At 35.3% G+C, this 20,924-nt stretch overlaps 1 protein-coding gene across 3 annotated transcripts in view; it reads right to left on the reverse strand.

The window, feature by feature from the left end:
* Positions 1-2,244: 2,244 nt before the first annotated feature.
* TDP1 (tyrosyl-DNA phosphodiesterase 1) overlaps positions 2,245-20,924 on the reverse strand; it is a 37,581-nt gene continuing 18,901 nt past the window's right edge. The window contains exons 9-14 of one of the 3 annotated variants that reach the window (XM_088145246.1): positions 19,890-19,938; positions 19,739-19,805; positions 18,237-18,344; positions 18,033-18,135; positions 16,248-16,356; positions 2,245-11,359 (exon numbers count right to left, since the gene is read on the reverse strand). In XM_088145246.1, coding sequence (XP_088001372.1) covers positions 11,286-11,359; positions 16,248-16,356; positions 18,033-18,135; positions 18,237-18,344; positions 19,739-19,805; positions 19,890-19,938 — 510 coding nt within the window. In that variant the 3' untranslated portion in view covers positions 2,245-11,285. The remainder of the gene's footprint in view (positions 11,360-16,247; positions 16,357-18,032; positions 18,136-18,236; positions 18,345-19,738; positions 19,806-19,889; positions 19,939-20,924) is intronic. The other 2 variants (XM_025173871.2, XM_007439320.4) reach the window with 2 other exon arrangements.

A 20,924-nucleotide genomic window follows, 5' to 3' on the forward strand; every position in this document is an offset into this window, starting at 1 on the left:
GGGTTGATTTCCTTTAAGATTGACTGGTTTGACCTCCTAGCAGTCCAGGGGACTCTCAAGAGTCTTCTCCAACACCACAGTTCAAAGGCATCAATTCTTCGGCGCTCCGCCTTCTTTATGGTCCAGCTCTCACAGCCATACATTACTACTGGAAAAACCATAGCTTTGACTATGCGGATCTTTGTCGGCAAGGTGACGTCTCTGCTTTTTAATATGCTATCTAGGCTTGCCATAGCTTTCCTCCCAAGAAGCAAGCGTCTTTTAATTTCATGGCTGCAGTCTCCATCTGCGGTGATCTTGGAGCCCAAATAAATGAAGTCTGTTACTGCTTCCATTTCTACCACTTCTATTTGCCAGGAATTGATGGGTTCAGATGCCATGATCTTAGTTTTTTTAATGTTGAGTTTCAAGCCAGCTTTCGCACTCTCCTCTTTCACCCTCATCAAGAGGCTCTTTAGTTCTTCTTCACTTTCTGCCATTAGGGTGGTATCGTCTGCATATCTGAGGTTGTTGATGATTCTCCCTGCAATCTTAATTCTGGCTTGTGATTCTTCCAGCCTGGCATTTCTCATGATGTACTCTGCATATAGGTTAAATAAGCAGGGTGACAGTATACAGCCTTGTCGTACACCTTTCCCTATTTTGAACCAATCGGTTGTTCCATGACCGGTTCTAACTGTTGCTTCTTGGCCCGCATACAGATTTCTCAGGAGACAGGTAAGGTGGTCTGGTACTCCCATCTCTTTAAGAATTTGCCACAGTTTGTTGTGATCCACACAATCAAAGGCTTTTGCATAGTCAATGAATCAGAAGTAGATGTTTTTCTGGAACTCTCGTACTTTCTCCATGATCCAGCGAATGTTGGCGATTTGATCTCTAGTTCCTCTGCCTCTTCGAAACCCAGCTTGTACATCCGGTAGTTCTCGGTTCATGTATTGCTGAAGCCTAGCTCGTAGGATTTTGAGCATAACTTTGCTAGCATGTGAAATGAGTGCAATTGTGCGATAGTTTGAGCATTCTTTGGCATTGCCCTTCTTTGGAATTGGAACATAAACTGACCTTTTCCAATCCCGTGGCCACTGTTGCGTTTTCCAAACTTGCTGGCATATTGAGTGCAGCACTTTAACACCATCGTCTTTTAGTATTTTAAATAACTCAGCTGGAATACTGTCATCTCCACTAGCTTTGTTGTTAGCAATGCTTCCTAAGGCCCACTTGACTTCACTCTCTAGGATGTCTGGCTCACGGTCAGTGATCGATTTTCATATTAATTCCAGATTTTCATGAACTTTTAAGTTGATTATGGAAACAATGCTTTTTTAAAAAAATGCTCACAATACCACATGTAGTACCTGAAGATTTGCTGAATCTCCAAAATTTGATAGATGTTTACCAAGCTCGATGATGTAAAAGCAACAGTATACCTTGTGGCACCTTAAAAGAAAGTACAGTACTGTTTTTGTCTAAAAACACTAACAACTGAACATCTGGAATCAATTATGTAATGTACTCATGAGTAATCCCACTGACTTGAATGTTTCTTGCTCCGTGTCTGGATGATTGGCTTGTCTCTCTAGGTGATTCACAAACACATGAATATTAAAATATATATTAAATGTTCCAATGGACTTTGAAGAAGCAAGGTAGGAAGAGTATTGATGCATCTGAAATTTGGTGTAGGAGAAGATTCTTGAGAATACCGTGGACAGCCAAGAAAACAAACAAATGGATCATTGAACTAATCAACCCAGAGTTCTCACCTGAGGCACAAATAACCAGGCTCAAATTATCCTACTTTGGACACATTGTGCAAAGACCTAATTCGTTGGAGAAGGCTCTAAAGGAAAGCTGGAAGGAAAAAAAAGACAACCAGCAGCAAGGTGGATGGTCTCAGTTACAGTGACAATGGGTATACTGTTGGAAGACCTGAAGGACCAAGTTAGGGACAGATCATCATGGACAAATTCTATGTGGTTGCTAAGAGTCAACACTGACTTGATGGCACATAATCAAACGTTCCAAGCTCAGGTATTCTGGGCTTGTAACAAAACATTCAAGGTGTTTTATTCTGCACTATATGAATATTCTGTGATACAAAACATCAAATAACCCTTGCTTTGTTATTTTCCATAGAGAGTACAAAGTAGGTGAGGTTCTAGTGCCTATACTAAGTGCTATCTATCACCCAATAAGTAAAATTGACCACAGAGATTATAAGTTTTTTTTTAATTAAAATGCCCGCAATGTGCATGCAGGAAAAACTGCTGCTTTGTTTCATATCATTGATGAATTAAAAAAACCCACACACATGCATTTTGAACTTGGGAGAGATATAGCCAAAAAATCAGAAGCATCATTTCCAACAAATTTCACACAGAATTCTTATCACTTTGCTAACCTCCCTTTTCAACTTTTTACACAAATAATCCATGTTAAAATACTCTCATTGCAGGGAAAAACTCAGTCTTCACAATTACCAGCAGCTGTACGGTGTACCCATTATACACTTAAGCTATTTAAAAGTGCTACAATTTTCTTGATACAGTAAATGTGCACTTTACCTACACTATTTTCATTTTATCCTCAACTATAACCAGAATGTAGAAGGTACAATGATGTTTTCATTTCCAACAGCAAATTAGTTGCAGATAATCTTCTTAAAAGTAGTTTGTTGCCACACATATGTAGCTTCAAAAATATTTCCTAATCTGCAAGCTCTTTTGATTTTGGCTTTGATTGCCTGAGGTGTGAGTAGGGAGAAGAAAGATTGTTTGATTCATAAATGTGAATTAGATTGGGATGGGCATTGGTTGCTACTGCATTCTTCTGAAAGCTGTTTGGAGCAGCAGAGTATGCCAGCCTATTTCCTTAATTTAATACAGTAGGCTATATGGTTTGAATTGAAGCATTGATTTAAAAGCAATTTTGCTTAATTAAGAATATTTTGAATCAGGGTGAGTGGTGGTAGCTTGCTTTCCTATAAGACCTTTGTAAACAGTAATACTATTTTTTAAATAGTTTTTGATGTTCAAAGTTGTCTGCTATGTTAATTTATCTAAAATGACAATTATGTTAGAATACTTCTACCAAATGTTAACATGTTATATCCCTTTGGGATATGTTTGGAATGAGTTTGGGGTTTATTTCTCTTGTCTTCTGTGAATAGTTCCCTCCCTGATATAACTGAAAAGTATAGTTTGTAACTTCTAACACAGCAAGTGATGGGTTATGCTTCCCCCCAAGCCATTTATCTAGTTTTTAGTACCAATTTGAAAGGCTAGAGTCAGTCAACTGACCAGATCAGGTTGAATAGCAAGTATATATATTTGTTTGTTAAAAAAAGACAGCATATAGGATGTCTCATTCACGGTTCATGCATCACAACCTATCATGGTTAAATATGTCTGATACAATTCATTAAGGCTTCAACACTAAACATGCACATTTGGAATCAAATATTTTGAGTAACCAGAGTTAGAATTGGGCTGAAAACACACTTTTGCTTTAAAAAACATCATTGGAAAATAAAGTAACAGAATTCTCTATAAACTTCTCACAAAGCTAAAATTAAGACCTTAGAAGAAAATGATCAATCTCATGATAGAATTATTCCAAATTTACAAACTGAACTATTTAAAGCACAGGGGCAACTCACCAGAAATAATTTAAAAATAATTGACCTATCTTTGGATGCTGCACAGCATCTTCTCATTCCTGGCTGATTTTATACAAGATAATGGACACTACAGATATAAAGAGGCAATCCCTCACAGAGGTTTGCCCCTGTAATTGTTTGATTTCTGAAACCTAGTACTAGAGCATTTTAAAAATATTTTTAATATCTATTTTTATGAAGTTATTATTTATTATTCATAGTACTATTATTTAAAGTGGTATTTATTACATTATTTTCATATAATAAATGGGGGTCAATGAACGATCTGAAACTTCGTGAAGGGGTTGTTGAGTTGAAGAATTTGGGGACCTCTGTACTAGAGATCAGCTTTACAACTGTCAAGACAGGCTACTGAATTGAAACACCACAGATGTAAAATTATGATTTATCCAGATCTTTCTTTGCAATGGCTGAGTTATGGAAAGGCTTCAGTTTGGAAGGCACACTTGTAAGAAGCAAGTTAAATACTTTTATTTTGTATCCAGCAATCTTCTGCTGCCTCCCTCTTGGAGATGATATCGAAAGATTTACAAGCTCATCTGCTGTTTAGATAAGGTTCTGAGTTTATCTGAGGGGTAACAGCTTTGCTGCTTCTTTTTTTTTGCCGCTATACATTAGAAGATACGGGGAGGCGGCCAGCAACCTAAGCTAAACAGGAGTTATAAGGTGAAGTTTTTCTTTTTAATATTAATATAGTAGGGGGGGGGTACATTTTTCTGTTTTATTTTTTGTGTTATGTTCAACTTTTTTGAAACTTAGATCCATATCTAACATTCAAATATTTTTTCAGATTAGAGGTTTGTTTAATTTCTTCTGTTCTGGTAGAATTAGGGATTCTTCCATAGGCCTGCTGCAATCTCATACCATGTTCCAGTGACTCTGAAATGTTATATAGACCAGGCAATTCTAGATATTATTTAAATATTTATTTTAAATATTAAGAAGCAAATTTGTTCTTTTTAAAAAATAAATTGAAGCTCTACTAATATGTTAACCCTTTGGGATGTATTTAAGGCATCCATTAGCATATGTATTATTGTTTTCACCTCAGCAAAAAAGAGACTAAGATACTCTAATTTTATACAGTTGGAAAAGATGATTAAAGATTCACTTTTGTCATATGCTGACATATCAAGCATTTATAGCAGCAAATCTTAAATTGACATTTCTACACTCAGAACAACTTAAATGCTCTCTGAAATATATTAATCAGAATATTGGCGATTTCCTGTTTGGGATGCTGTGGTGAGTGCACATATCTCGTCTCTCTCCTGATTAAAAGGCTTTCAAAGTTCTGTATTATCGGACTGTGTGGATAAGGACTTTCATCATTCGGTAAATAACACTTTTCATTACATAAGATTTTGTTTTTAACAAGCTATTGGAATGGCAACTAGACCTAAGTGTTCAACAGCTGGCTCAATTTCAACTAAGCCACTATCTGCTGAGCCAGGCAAGATGGTGGAGGAGGATTCTTCTGCTACTTTACTAAAAGAGATCCTGGCTCAGGTACAACTCTTGAAACTGATCTAACAAGTTCTGGCAGAACTTAAATGTGATTTAAAATTGATGCAAGAGAAAAATGGCTCACTATGAGGATCGTTTAAATGCCCACAAGACTATAACTCAAGCCAGTCAATAATATTTTGAATGAACCAATTACTTATCTGAAGTCACAATTGTGTGGGCAAATCCTATGTGTGATTGGTATTGAAAACCCTCCAAGTCATTAAACCTGGCCAAATTTATGGAAGATTTTTTTCAGAAAGCTCCTTTCTTTGGGAATGGACTTTCCAGTTGAGATTGAACATGTGATTAAAATTCCTTTAATGAGAAGGAAGACCGGAACTAGTTCCAATATTATTGTGCAATTCCTCCATGTTACCACAAGAGGTGAGATTTTACGTATATTTTGCAAGGAATCAGTAAAGTCTCCTTTGAAGTGGGGTTCTAGTCAAAGCAAGATATCAATTTATCCTGATTTAACTAAAGAGGTTTCAGGAAAAAAATGTTTACAAAAGCTCAAAGACATGCCAGATCAATACAACTTCAATATTTTATGCATTTTACATCTATATTCTGAATATGAATACATCAAGATCAGATTCACAAATTTGATAATCCCCTGAATGCAGAGGCCTTTATCCTATCTTTAAAATCTGCAGATAGACAAGCCTGATTATGTTTCATTCTATGGAATCTGCCACAGGAAAAGTCAAAGTTTGCCTGGAGTAAAAGCCTGAGTTTAAAAGTCTACATGCCAGTATTTTTTTTTTTTCTGGACTCCTATTTGTGTTTGCTTTCCTTATTTCAAGATAGTGGATCTGGGCATACCTCCAACTCTATCGCTTATTTTTAACACACAGTGCCTTTTTTTCTTCAATTAGTAATGTTTGAAACTGTTTCATAATTTTCAGTGTAAGAAGAGATGAAATCATCTTGCCATTCCCTTTGGGAAGTTGTCAACTTCTGTGATTTTTCTTTTTTCTTCCTTCTTCACATATATATTTTTTCTTTTTTAGATTCCTTTTAATCTTTTTATAATGTCACTTGCTTTTTATTTTTGTACATAGAATCATGTTTTTCTTTTTCTCCTTTAAGTATCGATTCTATATACATGTAAAAGAATGGTATTTGAATGTTAAATTGAGTTTTTATGTAGGCTCTACATCTGTGAGCAATATTAGAAACTATGTTAAATATTTAAATATAGAAAAGTTTATTATTAGATATTTGTTAAATGGTACGGGTCATAAAATGATTTTATTGGTCAGTGATTGAAATAAAGTCTCTGTCTAAAATGAACTGATATTGGGAGAATATTGATAAGTGGGGGTGGCTTCCTTATTTTTAACATCCTTTTATTCTTTGTTCTATTTTGATTTTTATATTTTGAATGTATTGTTTTTAGCTGTGTTGTATGGCACCCAGAGTCGCCTGTGGAGAGATGGGTGGCTATATAAATTGTATAAATGAATGAATGAATGAATGAATGAATGAATGAATGAATGAATGGGCCAAAATAAAATTTATGGATGAAGTTAGTTTAAATGTAAAAGGATTACGAGAATCCAAGAAACAAAATGTAATGTTAGCATATTTAAAATTGTTAAGGACAGATATTGCTTATCTATAAGAGACTCACCTAATAGGACAGGATAAATCTCTATTAATGAAAAATTGGGTAGGACAGGTTTACCTCACAGATACTTCGATGAAAGCTAAAGGTGTGGCCATTCTGGTTCAAAAAGGATTCACAATTGATGTACAACAAGCTAGCACTAATGTAAATGAGCGTTATTTAATTTTGTGTGCCAAAATAGCAGAGTCTGCAATAGCTATGGTTAATGTTTATGGACCAAATTTAGATACTCCTATGTTTAATGAATGTTTTCAACACTTGAAGAGTATATTTATGATAAATTGATAATAGGAGATTTTAATGAAATAATGGATTCTGAGCTTGACAGAAATACACTGGCAGGGAAAAAACAATCATTAGTGAGGGAAACAATTAAGACTTATATGGAAGAATTGAATTTAGTAGACCCCTGACGTTTGATATATCCAACTAAAAGAGAATATACATTTTATTCAAATGTGCATCAGAATTTTTTTAGGCTTGATTACTTCTTAATATCATCGACTTTATATCATCAAATTCAAGAATGTAACATTGATGTTTGTTATGTATCTGATCTTACTGAAATCACCTTGAAATGTGTGTTTCAGAAACTGGTCAAGGTATTGAGAAATTGGTATCATTCCCTATTGAATGATAAAGAATTTATACAACAAATGCAGGTAGAGGCCTTATAATATTTTGATTTGAATTCAGAAACCTCAAGTGCCTGAATTTTTGAATGGGAAGCGTATAAAGCATCCATTCAAGGTAGAATTATTGCTAATGCATTACACAAAAATAAGATTAAAAATAAAAGGGAAAATAATTTGAAAGATGAATTGAAACATTTATGGGCACAGATGGTTAGATGCCCATCAACAGTTTTGTACAGAGAAATACAAAAAAAGAAATATGAATTAACTACTATAATATCACAGCAGACAGAATTTATGCTAACATATTTATGACAGAGATATTGGGAGAATGGTGAAAGACCTGGTAAGATCTTGGCTAATTGTTTAAAGCAAATAAAAAATAAAAAAAAAATAGGGCAATGATTCCAATCATTAGAGGTGAAAGAGATAAAATGTATAAAACTTCAATGGATATTGTCAATTTTTAAAATTTTATTCAGAATTACACAGTAAACAAGATGTATCCAATGAATAAAGAGGCTTTTTAAAATAAAATTAACTTACCAGATGAGACACAAAAATAATTGTTATTCACTCCACTATCTGAGCTGGAGATTAAACAAATAATTTTAAAAATGGCAAGTGGTAAAACACCAAGATTAGATGGATTTCCTATTGAGTGGTACAAAATATTTATAGATCTTTTGGTGCCAAAACTTTGTCAAGCATATGAAGAGATATTTGATAAGGGAATTTTATCACTGGCATTTAATCAGGCTTATATTACAGTTATACCAAAAGCAGGTAAAGATCATACTCAGTGTGCTAATTATCCAATCTCATTGATGAATGTCGACACAAAGATTTTAACAGCAGTGTTAGCAAATAGATTACAGCAAGCAATATCATTTGTTATTAAGAATGATCAAGCAGGGTTTATACAAACTGGGCAAGCAGCAGACAACATTAGGTTAATTGTAGATTTAATAGACTTGAATAAAAACAAAGATCAATTTGTAGTTTTATCATTAGATGCTGAAAAAGCCTTTGACAAAATGCATAAACAATATACGTTTGCTGTACTAAATAGATTTGGATTTCCTTTGGAATTTATAAAATGGATTAAGATATAATATCAGTCACTCACATCTAAAGTAAAGGTTAATGGTATGTTTTCTCCTACTTTTCCACTATTTAGAGGAACTAGACAAGGATGCCCACTTTCACCCTAGCTTTTTAACATTTGCATGGTACCCTTAGCTTGTGCTATTAGACAACACAGGGAGATCTATGGAGTAGTACACAACTCAGTTAAACACAAATTGGTTTTATTTGCAGGTGACATCCTTTTGTTTATTTCTAAACCTCACACTACTATTCCAGTGTTGATGCAAAGGATAGATGCCTTGAATAAAATAGCAGGATAATCTATTAACTGGTCCAAATTGGAATTGATGCCAATAGGTGAAAATTTGGTTACCCATTCATTTAAGAAATATCAATTCTGTATTTATACCAAATCTATTAAATATTTAGGTGTATACCAAAGGATATAACACAGTTAGCAACATGTAATATAAGTAAAATATATAGAGAGGTTTCTTCAGATATCACTAGATGGGAGTCATTAAACCTCACCTTTGGGGAAAGGTGAACACTCTCAAAATGAACATTATTCCCAGATTAATTTATATTCTGAGAGGAATACTAGTTTTTAATATCTAGAAAATATTTTCAGAAAATAAATTCTTTGTTTAGAAAATTTCTATGGGGTTCTTCAATTTCGAGAATATCTTTAAAGAAAATGCAATTATCAATTAATGAGGGAGGATTCAGTCTTCTGAATCTGGAGCTGTATCATCATGCTTACCTATTGTCAAGTATTAAATACTGGAAGCCAACAAGTGGTGTTAATTTTCCGATTTGGGCAACTTTGGAATATACATATATAACACCTTTGGTTGGATGGACAGTATTAGGATCTAAATATACTAAAATTCTAATATCTCTGAAAACAATTTCATCAGTTAGAAAGCTATGGAATGTAATGTCTAATAAAAAAAGATCTGACCCTTTTTCCCATGGCAAACTGACTTTATAGGGAAACACAACTTTAAAAATTGGGAAAAAGATGGTGATATGGAAAAACTGGATGGAAGTGGGGATATTGACTTTGGACCAACTGATAGATGATGATGAATTTTTAATGTATTCTGTCTTAAGAGATAAATATCATCTATCAGATGTAACCCAATGGCAATATTTACAGCTATAACATTTGTTAACATTGTTTGGACCAGCAGCATTTTCAGCTTCTGGGACATCTGAGATATTAGAACAATTTGTTAAATCCTTTAAAACTAAAAAAACCTACTACAGTGGTAACTCGGGTCATGAACTTAATTCTTTCCGTGACTCTGGTCGCGACCCGAATTGGTCACGACCCAAATCAAATTTTCCCATAAGGTTCAATGTAAATACGGTTAATCCATTCTGAACCATATGTATTTTTTTTTTAAACCACAAAAATATGACACAAAGTACCGTACGAAGAGAGAGAACACTAACCTTGCTTGAGGAGTGGAGGACAGGAAGGCGGGTGGGGAGGCGGTTATTGTTTGGAGGGAGAGTCCCCCTCCCTACAGGAAGCCACGACCACGTGTCACAGCAGGGAAAATGGCCACGGATCCTGTTCGTCACCTGATGCGGAGTTCGCGAACGGAAGCAAAATTTTGCGAATGGTGCTGTTCGTGACCCGAATTGGTCGTGAACAGAAGCGTTCGTGACCTGAGGTACCACTGTATTTGTTTTTATAGATATTTTTTATCAAATCAATTTGATATGCAGTTGTTAAGGGATGAGTGGAATAAAGAATTAGAAGTTTTTATATTGCCTTGACAATGGGAGTGTCTTAACTTGTATAGCAAGAGTGTCAGTGGACCCTAAACTACGATTTATACAACAAAATAATATTTAGAATTTATTGGATTCCATTATGTTTGAATAGAAAAGGATTGTCAAAAACAGCATTTTGTTGGAGATGTAATAAGGACAATGACTCTTTAAAGCATAGATTTCTATAATGTCCTATACTTACCAAGTTTTGGGAGAAAGTAGTGGACTATATAAATATGATTGTGTGATAAAATCAAAAATTTTCTGAGGATAATATTCTTTTGAACTATATACCTAGTACATAGAATTTGACATCTGGACAACGTAATGGATTGTCTGTGCTCTTACTATAGCCAAAAGACTGATATTGCAGCATTGGAAAGATAAATGTATGGCCCCATTTCTTGAATGGATTGAAGACCTGATTGTGCTTGCCACTTATGAGCGGATTGCCTATAGATATAGACTTTGTATGGACAAGTATAATGAAATATGGGACTCATTTATACAAAATACAGTAGGTTAGAAAAAAAAATCTATTAGATATATATATGTACTTGAATAATATTTGTATTAGATAAGTATATATACAGTTGAAATTGTTTATTGCTATAATGATATATTAACACTTTTTTCCTCTTCCCCATAACTCTACTGTGTACGAAAAGTTAGGAACTAATGTAACAACCAAGTTGCTGGTCCCAATTATGGTGACTAAACTAGACTACCTGTATATGTGTAACTTCAAAAGCATGTTATTTATCATGAGATTTAGAACTGCTAATCTTCAAAGCAGTTATTTTCTCCAAAAATGCTGCTGGTAATAATGACCAGAAGTATTTTATTTTATTCAAATATGTTTTATCAAGTGTACAGATATATAATAAAAGGTATATAAACCATAAAATCTTACAAGCATTCAAGTGACTCAGAATAAAGTTGCTAAATAAACTATTCATTTAGGAACCCACATATTGCCATGTGTATCAGGAGCTTTGGTGTATGGAATATTCCAAATCCATGGGCGATCTGCAAAGAGAATGAAAAGGGCAGGCTTATACTACAGATGAAGATGAACTGAGAAAAATTAAATTGGACCGCCCATTCCTAAAGTTCTTTATATTAAAGCTAGCCATTTAAAACCTATTTTTAACCAATCAGTTATTTTTAAATAATCCAGTATTGCTACTTTGAAAGTATAAAAAAGTTTATGAATAACTTTTATTTGAAATATAATTAGCTTATTGCAAAGAACCAACTCTTTAAAATCAGCTTTAAATGAGTGATCAATGTTATACAAATAACCTGAAAAGCAATTAGAGCATCAAAAAATTCTTTATCTTGGTATTGGTTTGGGTTGCACTTCAAGAGTGGTGTGCAATCTGGGGGTCAGCTGGATTCATAGCTCCTGCTTGAACAGCAGGTGCCAGCTGTGGCCAAAAGGGCCTTTGCACAGGTACATCTACAATGCCAGTTGCACCCTTTCCTGGACTGGGAGGCTCTTCAGACAATTATACTTTAGTCATCTCACAAATGGATTACTGTAACGTGCTCTACACAGGGCTGTCCTTGAAGACCTCTGGAAGTTACATCTGGTTCAGAATGCAGTGTGGCAGGCAGTGATGGGCATACCTCGTGAATGCCTATGTGAATCCACTGCTCTGCGAGCTGCACTGGTTACCAGTTGCAATTTAAAGTGCTGGTTATCACCTATAAAGCCCTTCATGGCACTGAACTTGGTTATTGGAGGAACCAGCTCTCTGGTTGTCTGCTGAGATCTGGTAGAACGGGCACACTTCAGGTCTCATTGATTAAGCAGTGTCATGTAGCAGGACCGAGGAAGCATGCCTTTTCAGCTGTAGCCCCTGCCCTTTGGACCAATATTCTCCCAGAGATCCAGATGGCTCCTACCCTGATGATGTTCAGGAAGCTATTAAAGGTATTGCAATTCTCCCATGCCTTAGAGCACCATAGCAGAGCACCTGTTGGATGGGTTTTTTTTGTCTACCTGTTTGTCTTCAGGCTGCTCAATATTTTTTTCTGTGTTTTTTTGTACTTTTCTCATTTTTTAAACTGTAAGCTGCCCAGAATTGTTGGGAGTTGGGTGGCCTCTAAATTGTAGGTAGGTATATATCTATAAATAAATATATTAATAAGTCTGCCATAAGATAAACTAATGTGACTCTTTGACTGCTGTGTGATACTTTGCTTACTAGAAAACAGAAATGTGATAAATAATAAGAGGAATGCCTGTGTTAAAGCCTTTTTTTGAAAATAATCCTTCCAGAGATCCTAAGGGATCTTCCATTTCCCTGCATTAGCTTTTAAAACCCATCTATTCTCAGAATTCTATTGCACACAATGATATATTAAAATCCCAATTAATTTGAAGGGAAATACATTTTCCTGCTTTCTCTGCCAAAGCACTAATAATTCATAAAACTGATGTGCTATTAAGTATATTAATGCACTGCACAATAATGAAAGTGTCATTTGATTATACCAAGCAGAATACCGCACTGGACTCTTGTAGGAAAGAATGAAAAAAATGTACATAATAAGAACTAAGAAATTATCTCTAGAAATGCAGCAATTTGCAATAAATTAAACAGACAAGCCTGGTAGAAGTAATTTTCTGAACTTGCAGATTTATAATCTTCCCCTAGCATAATTCACTCTCCCATAATAAGGAAATGAAGAGTATTCATTTATACTTCTTAGAAATGACATTTTATAACTATTACTAGTACCCCACATTGAGTACTACAATAGTTACATAAGTGAATTCACAAATTGGCTAGCTGCTATAAAGGTGGCTTTCAGCATGATCTTATCTGAAATGTGCACCCAAGAGGGAGGAAAGGATTCTTTTTAATCCCCTTGCCATTGTGGAGCAGCGGCCAAACAGTCATTCCAACATTATGGTTCTATGTTGTTATAATTGGTAGAATGGAACACTTTTTTTCCATAATTGGACTCAATGATGCGTCGAAAGAAATGGGGCAGAGCTAAAGAAATGGTGAGAAGGGACTGAACTACTCTGTCCATTCAGGTCAATCCTAGCATATACTGTATAAATTTTTACAAGAGAAGGCATGTATTTAAACCCTGGTAGAGTTGATGGAGAGCCACACATCATCTCTCTCTTTTTCCACCATGCATGTATAGTACTATGAACATACTATTCTAGTTAAGAGAAACATCTTTTCTAACATCACTATATCCCTTCATTTCTAGAGAATTACAATTTCACTGATATGGAATCTTGGAAAAGGGAGACAAATCAGCAAGTAAAGGCCTACAATGAAAATACAAAGGAGAGACTGGAGATTCTCACAGATCTTTTACAGACATGACAGCAAATCTATCCTCACCTGGCATCTGTGTTTTGAACTTTGGGGAGGAGAGGAGAGGTGTGGCTGGTGGATCCAGGAGACTGTCAGTACCTCTGTAGTAGGGGCTGATGCCTTGAAAGAAGCCTTGTAATATGCCTCCTTCTCAATAGGTCCTCCCTAAATCTACTCATACTTGACAACTATTGTCCAGTCTCCAACATTTCCATTTTAGGAAAGGCTTTGAGAGGGCTGTGGGAATTCAGCTACAGAGTGCCCTAGAGGAAACAGATTACCTAGTCCCCTTTCAGTCAGGATTCAGGTCTGGACATGGAATGGAAATGGCACTGATTGTACAGGTGGATGACCTTTGTTAGAATCTAGATAGAGCTATTTAACTCCTTTTGGTGCTATAAAACCTCTTTTTTATCCATTCAATTGTGTCCAATTCTCTTAGCAACCTTTTATATTATTGATGCTGGCATCGTTCTGGACTGCCTGCAGTGGTTGGGAGTGGGAGGCACTGTCTTACACTGGCTCCACTTCTTCCTTAGTGAGCACTTCCAGTTAGTGGTGACTGGGGAGGAGAGGTCATCTTAAATATACTCCAAGAGCTTGGTTCTTTACCCCGTCTTATTTAACATTTACATGAAGCCACTGGGAGAGGTCATCCATCAATTCAGGATGCAGTATCATCAGTATGCTTATGATACTCAGCTGTACATTTCCACCACACTGGACTATATTAGTGATGCCATGGAAGTCCTGTCCTGGTGTCTGGAGGTTGCAGGGGTCTAGGTGGGATGAAACAGATTGAAATTGAACCACGTAACAGAGAGTAACTGTTTATTGAGATTACTGGTCAGTTGCAGGGTTGTCTCTTGAACGGCTGCCCCTGAGGGAGCTGTTCCATGCCTTGAGAGTCCTCCTGGACTCACAGCTACTGCTGAATGGCCAGGTGGAGGCTATGACCAGGAAGATCTTCTCCTAGCTTTGGCTGGAATGCCAGCTGTGGCCCTACCTGCACTCATATTCTCATCACTCCACCATTAAGCTGCAGCAATGTACTCTACATGGGGCTGCCTTTGAAGACAATTCAGAAACTGCAATGCGTACAGCAATGTAATTACTGGTGTGTGTTATCCACCAACAGCAAATTAAACCTGTGCTTCACACCCTATTTTTGGACAATTCAAAGTGCTGTCTGTGACCTATAAAGTCCTGTATTGCCTATAAGGCCCTAGGTACCTGCAGAACTGCCTCCTCTTATCTGGATAAGCCTGTCCAGAACATTCAACATTGGAGAAGCTCTTGACTGTATCCCACTTCGATGAAATAAGGGAAACTGAAGCCAGGGGGTGCTGCTTTTCTGTTGGAGCTCCAGCTGTATGGAATAGTTCCCCTTAGACCTAAGGTCCATCTATTACAATGTTCTGGAATACACTCAAGGCAGACCTCTTCCAGAGGACCTTCAGTGGTTAGAATGTTATCATAATTATTTTATTTATTTATCAAATTTATAAATAAATGTATATTTATTTATATATTTACATTATTATGTGTATTTTAAATTATTAATTGGTTAAGTTTCCTCCAGCTGTTTTATGCCTTTATTCTGTATTTTTACTGTAGACATTTTAAATGTTTGATTGTATACTGTGGATGTTTTATTGTTGATCGTTACTGTAAACTGCTGTGAGCTGGTATTTAAATAGTGTAAGACTGCAAGGAAAAAGGATGTCTTTAGCCAAGCAGATGAAGAAGAGTCTGTACTTTGAAGGAGAAGTCCTGGATGTTTTCTCTTTCTGTCCATTACAAGATCTAATGTTTAGAAGAGAGTTGATGTACACATTTGCAGATTTATCAGCAATATTCCTGCAAACTAGAAATCTTTGGATACTTAAATATACGCCTATTATTTGTTGGACATAAGAGGGGCTGCATTCCAATAACAGGAGCATATTTTTGCACTGAATGCAATAATAGGATGTTGATTGTATGTTGACTGTCTTAACCAGTATCATGCCCTGATTTCTTCATCCTTTTGGGATGTCATCAGCAAGCAGAACAGTGAATGGTATGTAGTAACAGTGGCTGCCAGAATTTCTAATTGTAGCGTTGTTTTGCATTCCATTTGCAAATGAAATGTAGTACTTTCAATAGCAGTGTCATAACACAAATGAATCGTAACACTGATATATCTTGAAATTTAAAGCAGCATATGCATTTATTCCAATTGTATCTCACCCTTACTCCAAAAAACTTATAACAACATACTGACAAAGTGATAATGATAGGCAAAGATTTTAGGGTTGAGCCGGATTTGAAACTGGAATATTATAACAATTGTTGCCACAGTTATTTAAACAGTTGTCATAAGGGGGATCTAGTTAAGAAACGTGTTAGGAAATTTCTGTACCAAAATCTACCTATACTTGTCTGTTTTAGGCTCTCTAGATGTAATTCTCTTCTTCCAGTATGCTATATGTTTTTTATTGTTCTAAATGTTTTGACATTCATGCAAGAAAAACATTAATTTTCCTTATATGTAGAAAAAAGAATTATATAGAAGGAGAATGCCTTACCTTTGCTTTCATACTTCTCAGGGGGCAGATCATAAGGAACAGGAAATGACAATACTGATGTATCAGAAAACATGTTTTCCTTTACTTGGAAATACCCTGTATTCAAGCCCTAAAAAAAAGAGCATTCAACCAAAAACTAAAAACACACAAATATAGTGATATGGTGATGCTTAGTAACATGCTGCCAAATTTATGTGTATTAGGTAGGTTGCCTAAATAGCAACTATAATAAAATAATTAATACATAATCAGTCTTCCACAATTAAAAGCAGATAATCTATTAGCTAGTAATTATTTTCTTTAAACCAACCAAGACATCAAAAAGCCAATTTAGCAACTTTCTTGATTTGAAATGGAGAAATATCCTGCATCAAACTGTAGGTCGGTTCCATTGAACAATGAATGTGGAGTGGTTTTCAAGACTGAAAGTTGTGTACATTATTTCCACATTTAAAAATACCAGTAAGGAAACACTGAATCTGCATTCCTGGAGAATAAATATCACCTCAATTGAGATACTTTTGATGCCCATGCTGCTTGTTTTTAAAAAAGCTTTCAAAATCTAGCTGTTTCCCCAGGCCTGGGACGATGGGTCCTGTATGTATGATTGTTTTTTAATGGTCATTTTTCTTCCAGGTTTGGTTTATTTAGAATTGTATTTTATGACTTGTTCTACTGTACGCCACCCTGAGTGGTTTTAGAGTTGGGCAGCCTTATGCATTTCTAAATGAATAAATAACCAAGAGATAATATTTAATATCCAATATTGTGCTGACTTATAGTACATTAAGACCCTGTACACTCCCATGTATAATAGAAGTACATATTAAGAAAAACTATTAACAATACTTGGAACATTTTACAATGTATTCACAATCTACCAAACTTTTTCTATCCACTCCAAAACAGCAGCTCTTGCATACAGACACATTAGGGAATTCAAAAGATTAAAGAAAGGATAGGCAATCTGCCACGCCTCAGACATTTTAAGCACAACTTGTAACATTCACCATCATTATAGCCAGTATCAAGGAATTCTGAGAATTATAACCAAAACCTTTGGAAGGCGTCAAATTGTTTATACTGGGATTAGGGCATAAACTTCCATAAGATAAATATAAAGGTTCATTTCCATGATCCCAGTTGATGACATTTCCTGAGAGAAGGGAGACAGAGAGAGCCTGTGCTGTCAGATCTTATTGAACAGGCAGATACAACTGGGAGTATTTTGCACACTTGGAGCATCCCAGGTTATATAATCAATTTGGAAGCAAATTTCTGCAGCATATAATTTTATCTTTTTTGCCTCACCCAACTTTGTCCTCCTAAATAAAAGGCTGAAAGCTTATATTTGGAATGACATCACTGGACATTTCCATGCAGCCCTCAAAGGCACCCACAATTTATTTTTAAGGTTGAAGGGTAGTCACTGTCCAGAAAAAAATTATCCTGTTGAATACAGGACTGGTGTGATTAATCAAGTACTGAATCTTCCACTTTCAATGGCAGAGATGACTGGGGGAAATGCACAAATCAGTGACTCACATAAGCTTCCTTTCCTAGCATTAAAGTATAATTTAGTTTTGCAATTTAATGCAATCATTAAATGAGCCTACTTAATATTGGGTAACTAATAATTTTCTTAGGAATTGAGCTGCACATAGAAAAATACTTCTCCTTTTATCTTCTTATGCAAATACATTTCTGACATTGAGCAGTGGATAAAAAGGAAACTGGCTCTGTTTGCATTCATTGCAACCTTGTATGGGATTAGAATGAACTTACAAATTCTGAAGGCAGGAACAGAACTCCTAGTTCATATGATCGGATCATCAGCTGGGTGCCATTTTTCTCAAAAGCTCCCCAAGCAGCCTTGGAAAGATTGGCACTAAGCAGGTGTAAACAAGAAAGAGAAGAAAATATTAGTTCTGTTTATGCACAGAATGCAAGGATCTGAAGAGAAAACATAGAAAAAAACATAAGACTTACCTTGTCACTAGAAACCATGCAATCTTCTGGAAGTCCAGAGATACTCTCATGTAAGTCTTAATATGTGGCATTGCATGACTGCGACCTGAAGTTTCAGCTGACCATTTGCTTGGGTTAAAAAAAAGAAATGAGTCTTTCAGATTAAACCTCAAATAAGGTTTCAGATTCAAATTCCTAGGACGTGGTATCTATAGCCAGAAGTATTTTATTTTTCCTTGTTCTCTTCAACTGAATGTTACTTGAAATATTCTAGTTAGGGTGGGCAAATTATGTGTAGTGGCTGTTGCTAATCTGGAGACTTCAAAATGTAATGTATGTTTTTAATGTATGTTTGTATTTTAATTATTTATGGATTTTAGCCACTGTTGGAGGGATTGGTGTGTTTTTTCTTTTTTGTTACTGAGAGCCGCCCAGAGTCACCCGTTGGGGGAGATGGGCGGCATTCAAATTTAATAATAAATAAATAAATAAATAAATAAGTGTGTGTGTGTGTGTGTGTGTGTGTATGTAATGGTTAATAGTTCCTATCAACCCCAACTAAAAAGGTCCATTCCTGGTGACAGGGGATAATGGGAACCATAATCCAACACATTAGAAGAACCTGGCTGATCACATTTCATGTACATAATTGTGTTAAAGTAGTACAAATAAATATTCCAACAGGTGATAGAAAAGATATGATAACCTTTTCAGGTATAGTTTAGGCCAATCTCCTATAACCTGACACTGCTCCAAATATACTAGGATTAAAATTCTGAGACGTCCCACTCAGCATGGAAGAGCACCAGTTTGGGGAAGGCTGATTTAGATATTTTTACCAATCATATGCAAAACTCTAATCTGCCAACAATTCCAATAATTATAGAGCAAAATTAAACAGACATACAAAACATTGTACAGTATACATGTTTTTTAGCTTCCCCTTCTCAGTTTAGTTGTTCATACTTTACACCTAAAGCCATACTTACATGTTGAGGGGTATAACATGCACAAATGGATGCATATGAAATGAATAGGGATGTAGATGGAACAGAAAAATGGTAACATTTACTGACATGTGCATATGTTGGCATTTGATTCCTGGACATAATTCATTAATTTTTTGTCCTGCTAGGGATAGATTAATTATATTCAACTTGCAGTTTTTCATAAACTTATAATTGAATTTTCAAAACTACTGTATACAAGAAAAAGTAACTACTCTTTTCCAACTATGAGTTGGTTTAAAATATGAGATGTCTACTAGGCTTCATTTTTGGAAAATCAATTGATTGGGATATAATAACTAAGCCATTTTTTAAAAGTTAATAATTATAATGCATCTGAAACTCAATTTATATAATCTCCATTTGGATTTTTACAGCGGACATTCCAAGCCAAAACTAATACAAGTATCTTTCTAAAGCATTTTAGAAATAAAAGGCACAATAAGTATTAGTCTTTAAAGTTTGATTACACCTTTATTTTAAAAACACTAACCATGAAGACAGCATTTCACTTACTGGAAGTAAGAGTGCAGCCAAAGTTGCTTTTGTGCAGTTTGCATACTATACGGAAGAGAACCCCCAGCTAAAAGAGAAAGATCAATTATTTAATTCTGACATGTGGCCTCCCAACATTATTCTCAAAGGCAGGAATGTATATATATTTTACCTGGATAACCTTCTAAACTCTGTCTCACGTTTTCCACAGTTGGGAAAATCTAAACAAACAAATAAAAGCAAATGTAGTGCCAGGTAGCTATAACAAGTACATCATGATTGTTTCAGGTTGATATAAATATCCATGTTATTCAATTTACCAATCACCAAAATATTGCCAAGTAACCAAGCGTGAGTATATATTAGTCAAGTTTTATATCGCTACTGGTTTTCTGAAAACACATCTGCTATCACGTTTGAGATTTCAGCTACAATTTATTTTTTTTAAATCTGTGATACAGAAACTAGCTTCTGGACAGAGTTGTATGTCTATTCAAAGCATGACTAAATCACAGTGCTTGTTTTGACAAAGATTGGTAGAATTAAAGAAACGTTTTGAAAATGATTTTTTTTTTTAAAAAAAGTGAAATAGAGGTTTTGTGGAGATGAACAAGGTATTATAGGAAGGGTGAGCAATCAACAGACCCAGACCACTCTCCTAAAATTTGATGGCAAAATGGCTCATTTTCTGTGGTGCAATTATTTGCTCTTCATACCCTTATCTCTCCATAGCAAGCATTTGGGGGACTGATTCCATATTTTGGGATTTTCCTCCAGTTTTAAGGGTGGGGATTGGAGCAAGATATTTTGGAGAAGGGCCCCCATTTTGAACCCCTGTCCTTAAGGTCATCAACCCCACTAAAATGATTCCAAATCAGCAATTTCTGTTTATTCTGGGAGAGGGATTGGAGATGATTAATCTCAAAGATTAATGAGAAAACATAATGAGAAAAATTAAGAGAAAACATTAAAGAAACTGAGAAAAATTCACTTCTACCCCTTTAACTGATGTTACTGCCATATTCACTAGCCGCCTGCAGTCCATTGCATAATCAAGCTGAAGCATGGAATCTGATCCATTCATTGCCATGTTATGTTTCAAGAAAACTCAGCCTAAACCTCACTATTTTTCTGTACACTGGATTTTAGAAACTTCTAAAAAAAACAATATATATGCATGCGTGTTGTCTTATGCTTTTAATGGTAA

The sequence above is a fragment of the Python bivittatus genome, unplaced genomic scaffold, assembly GCF_059951505.1.
Source record: "Python bivittatus isolate LINGU-HERP-01145 unplaced genomic scaffold, Pbiv_v1 ctg000480_np1212, whole genome shotgun sequence".
Lineage (NCBI taxonomy): Eukaryota > Metazoa > Chordata > Lepidosauria > Squamata > Pythonidae > Python > Python bivittatus.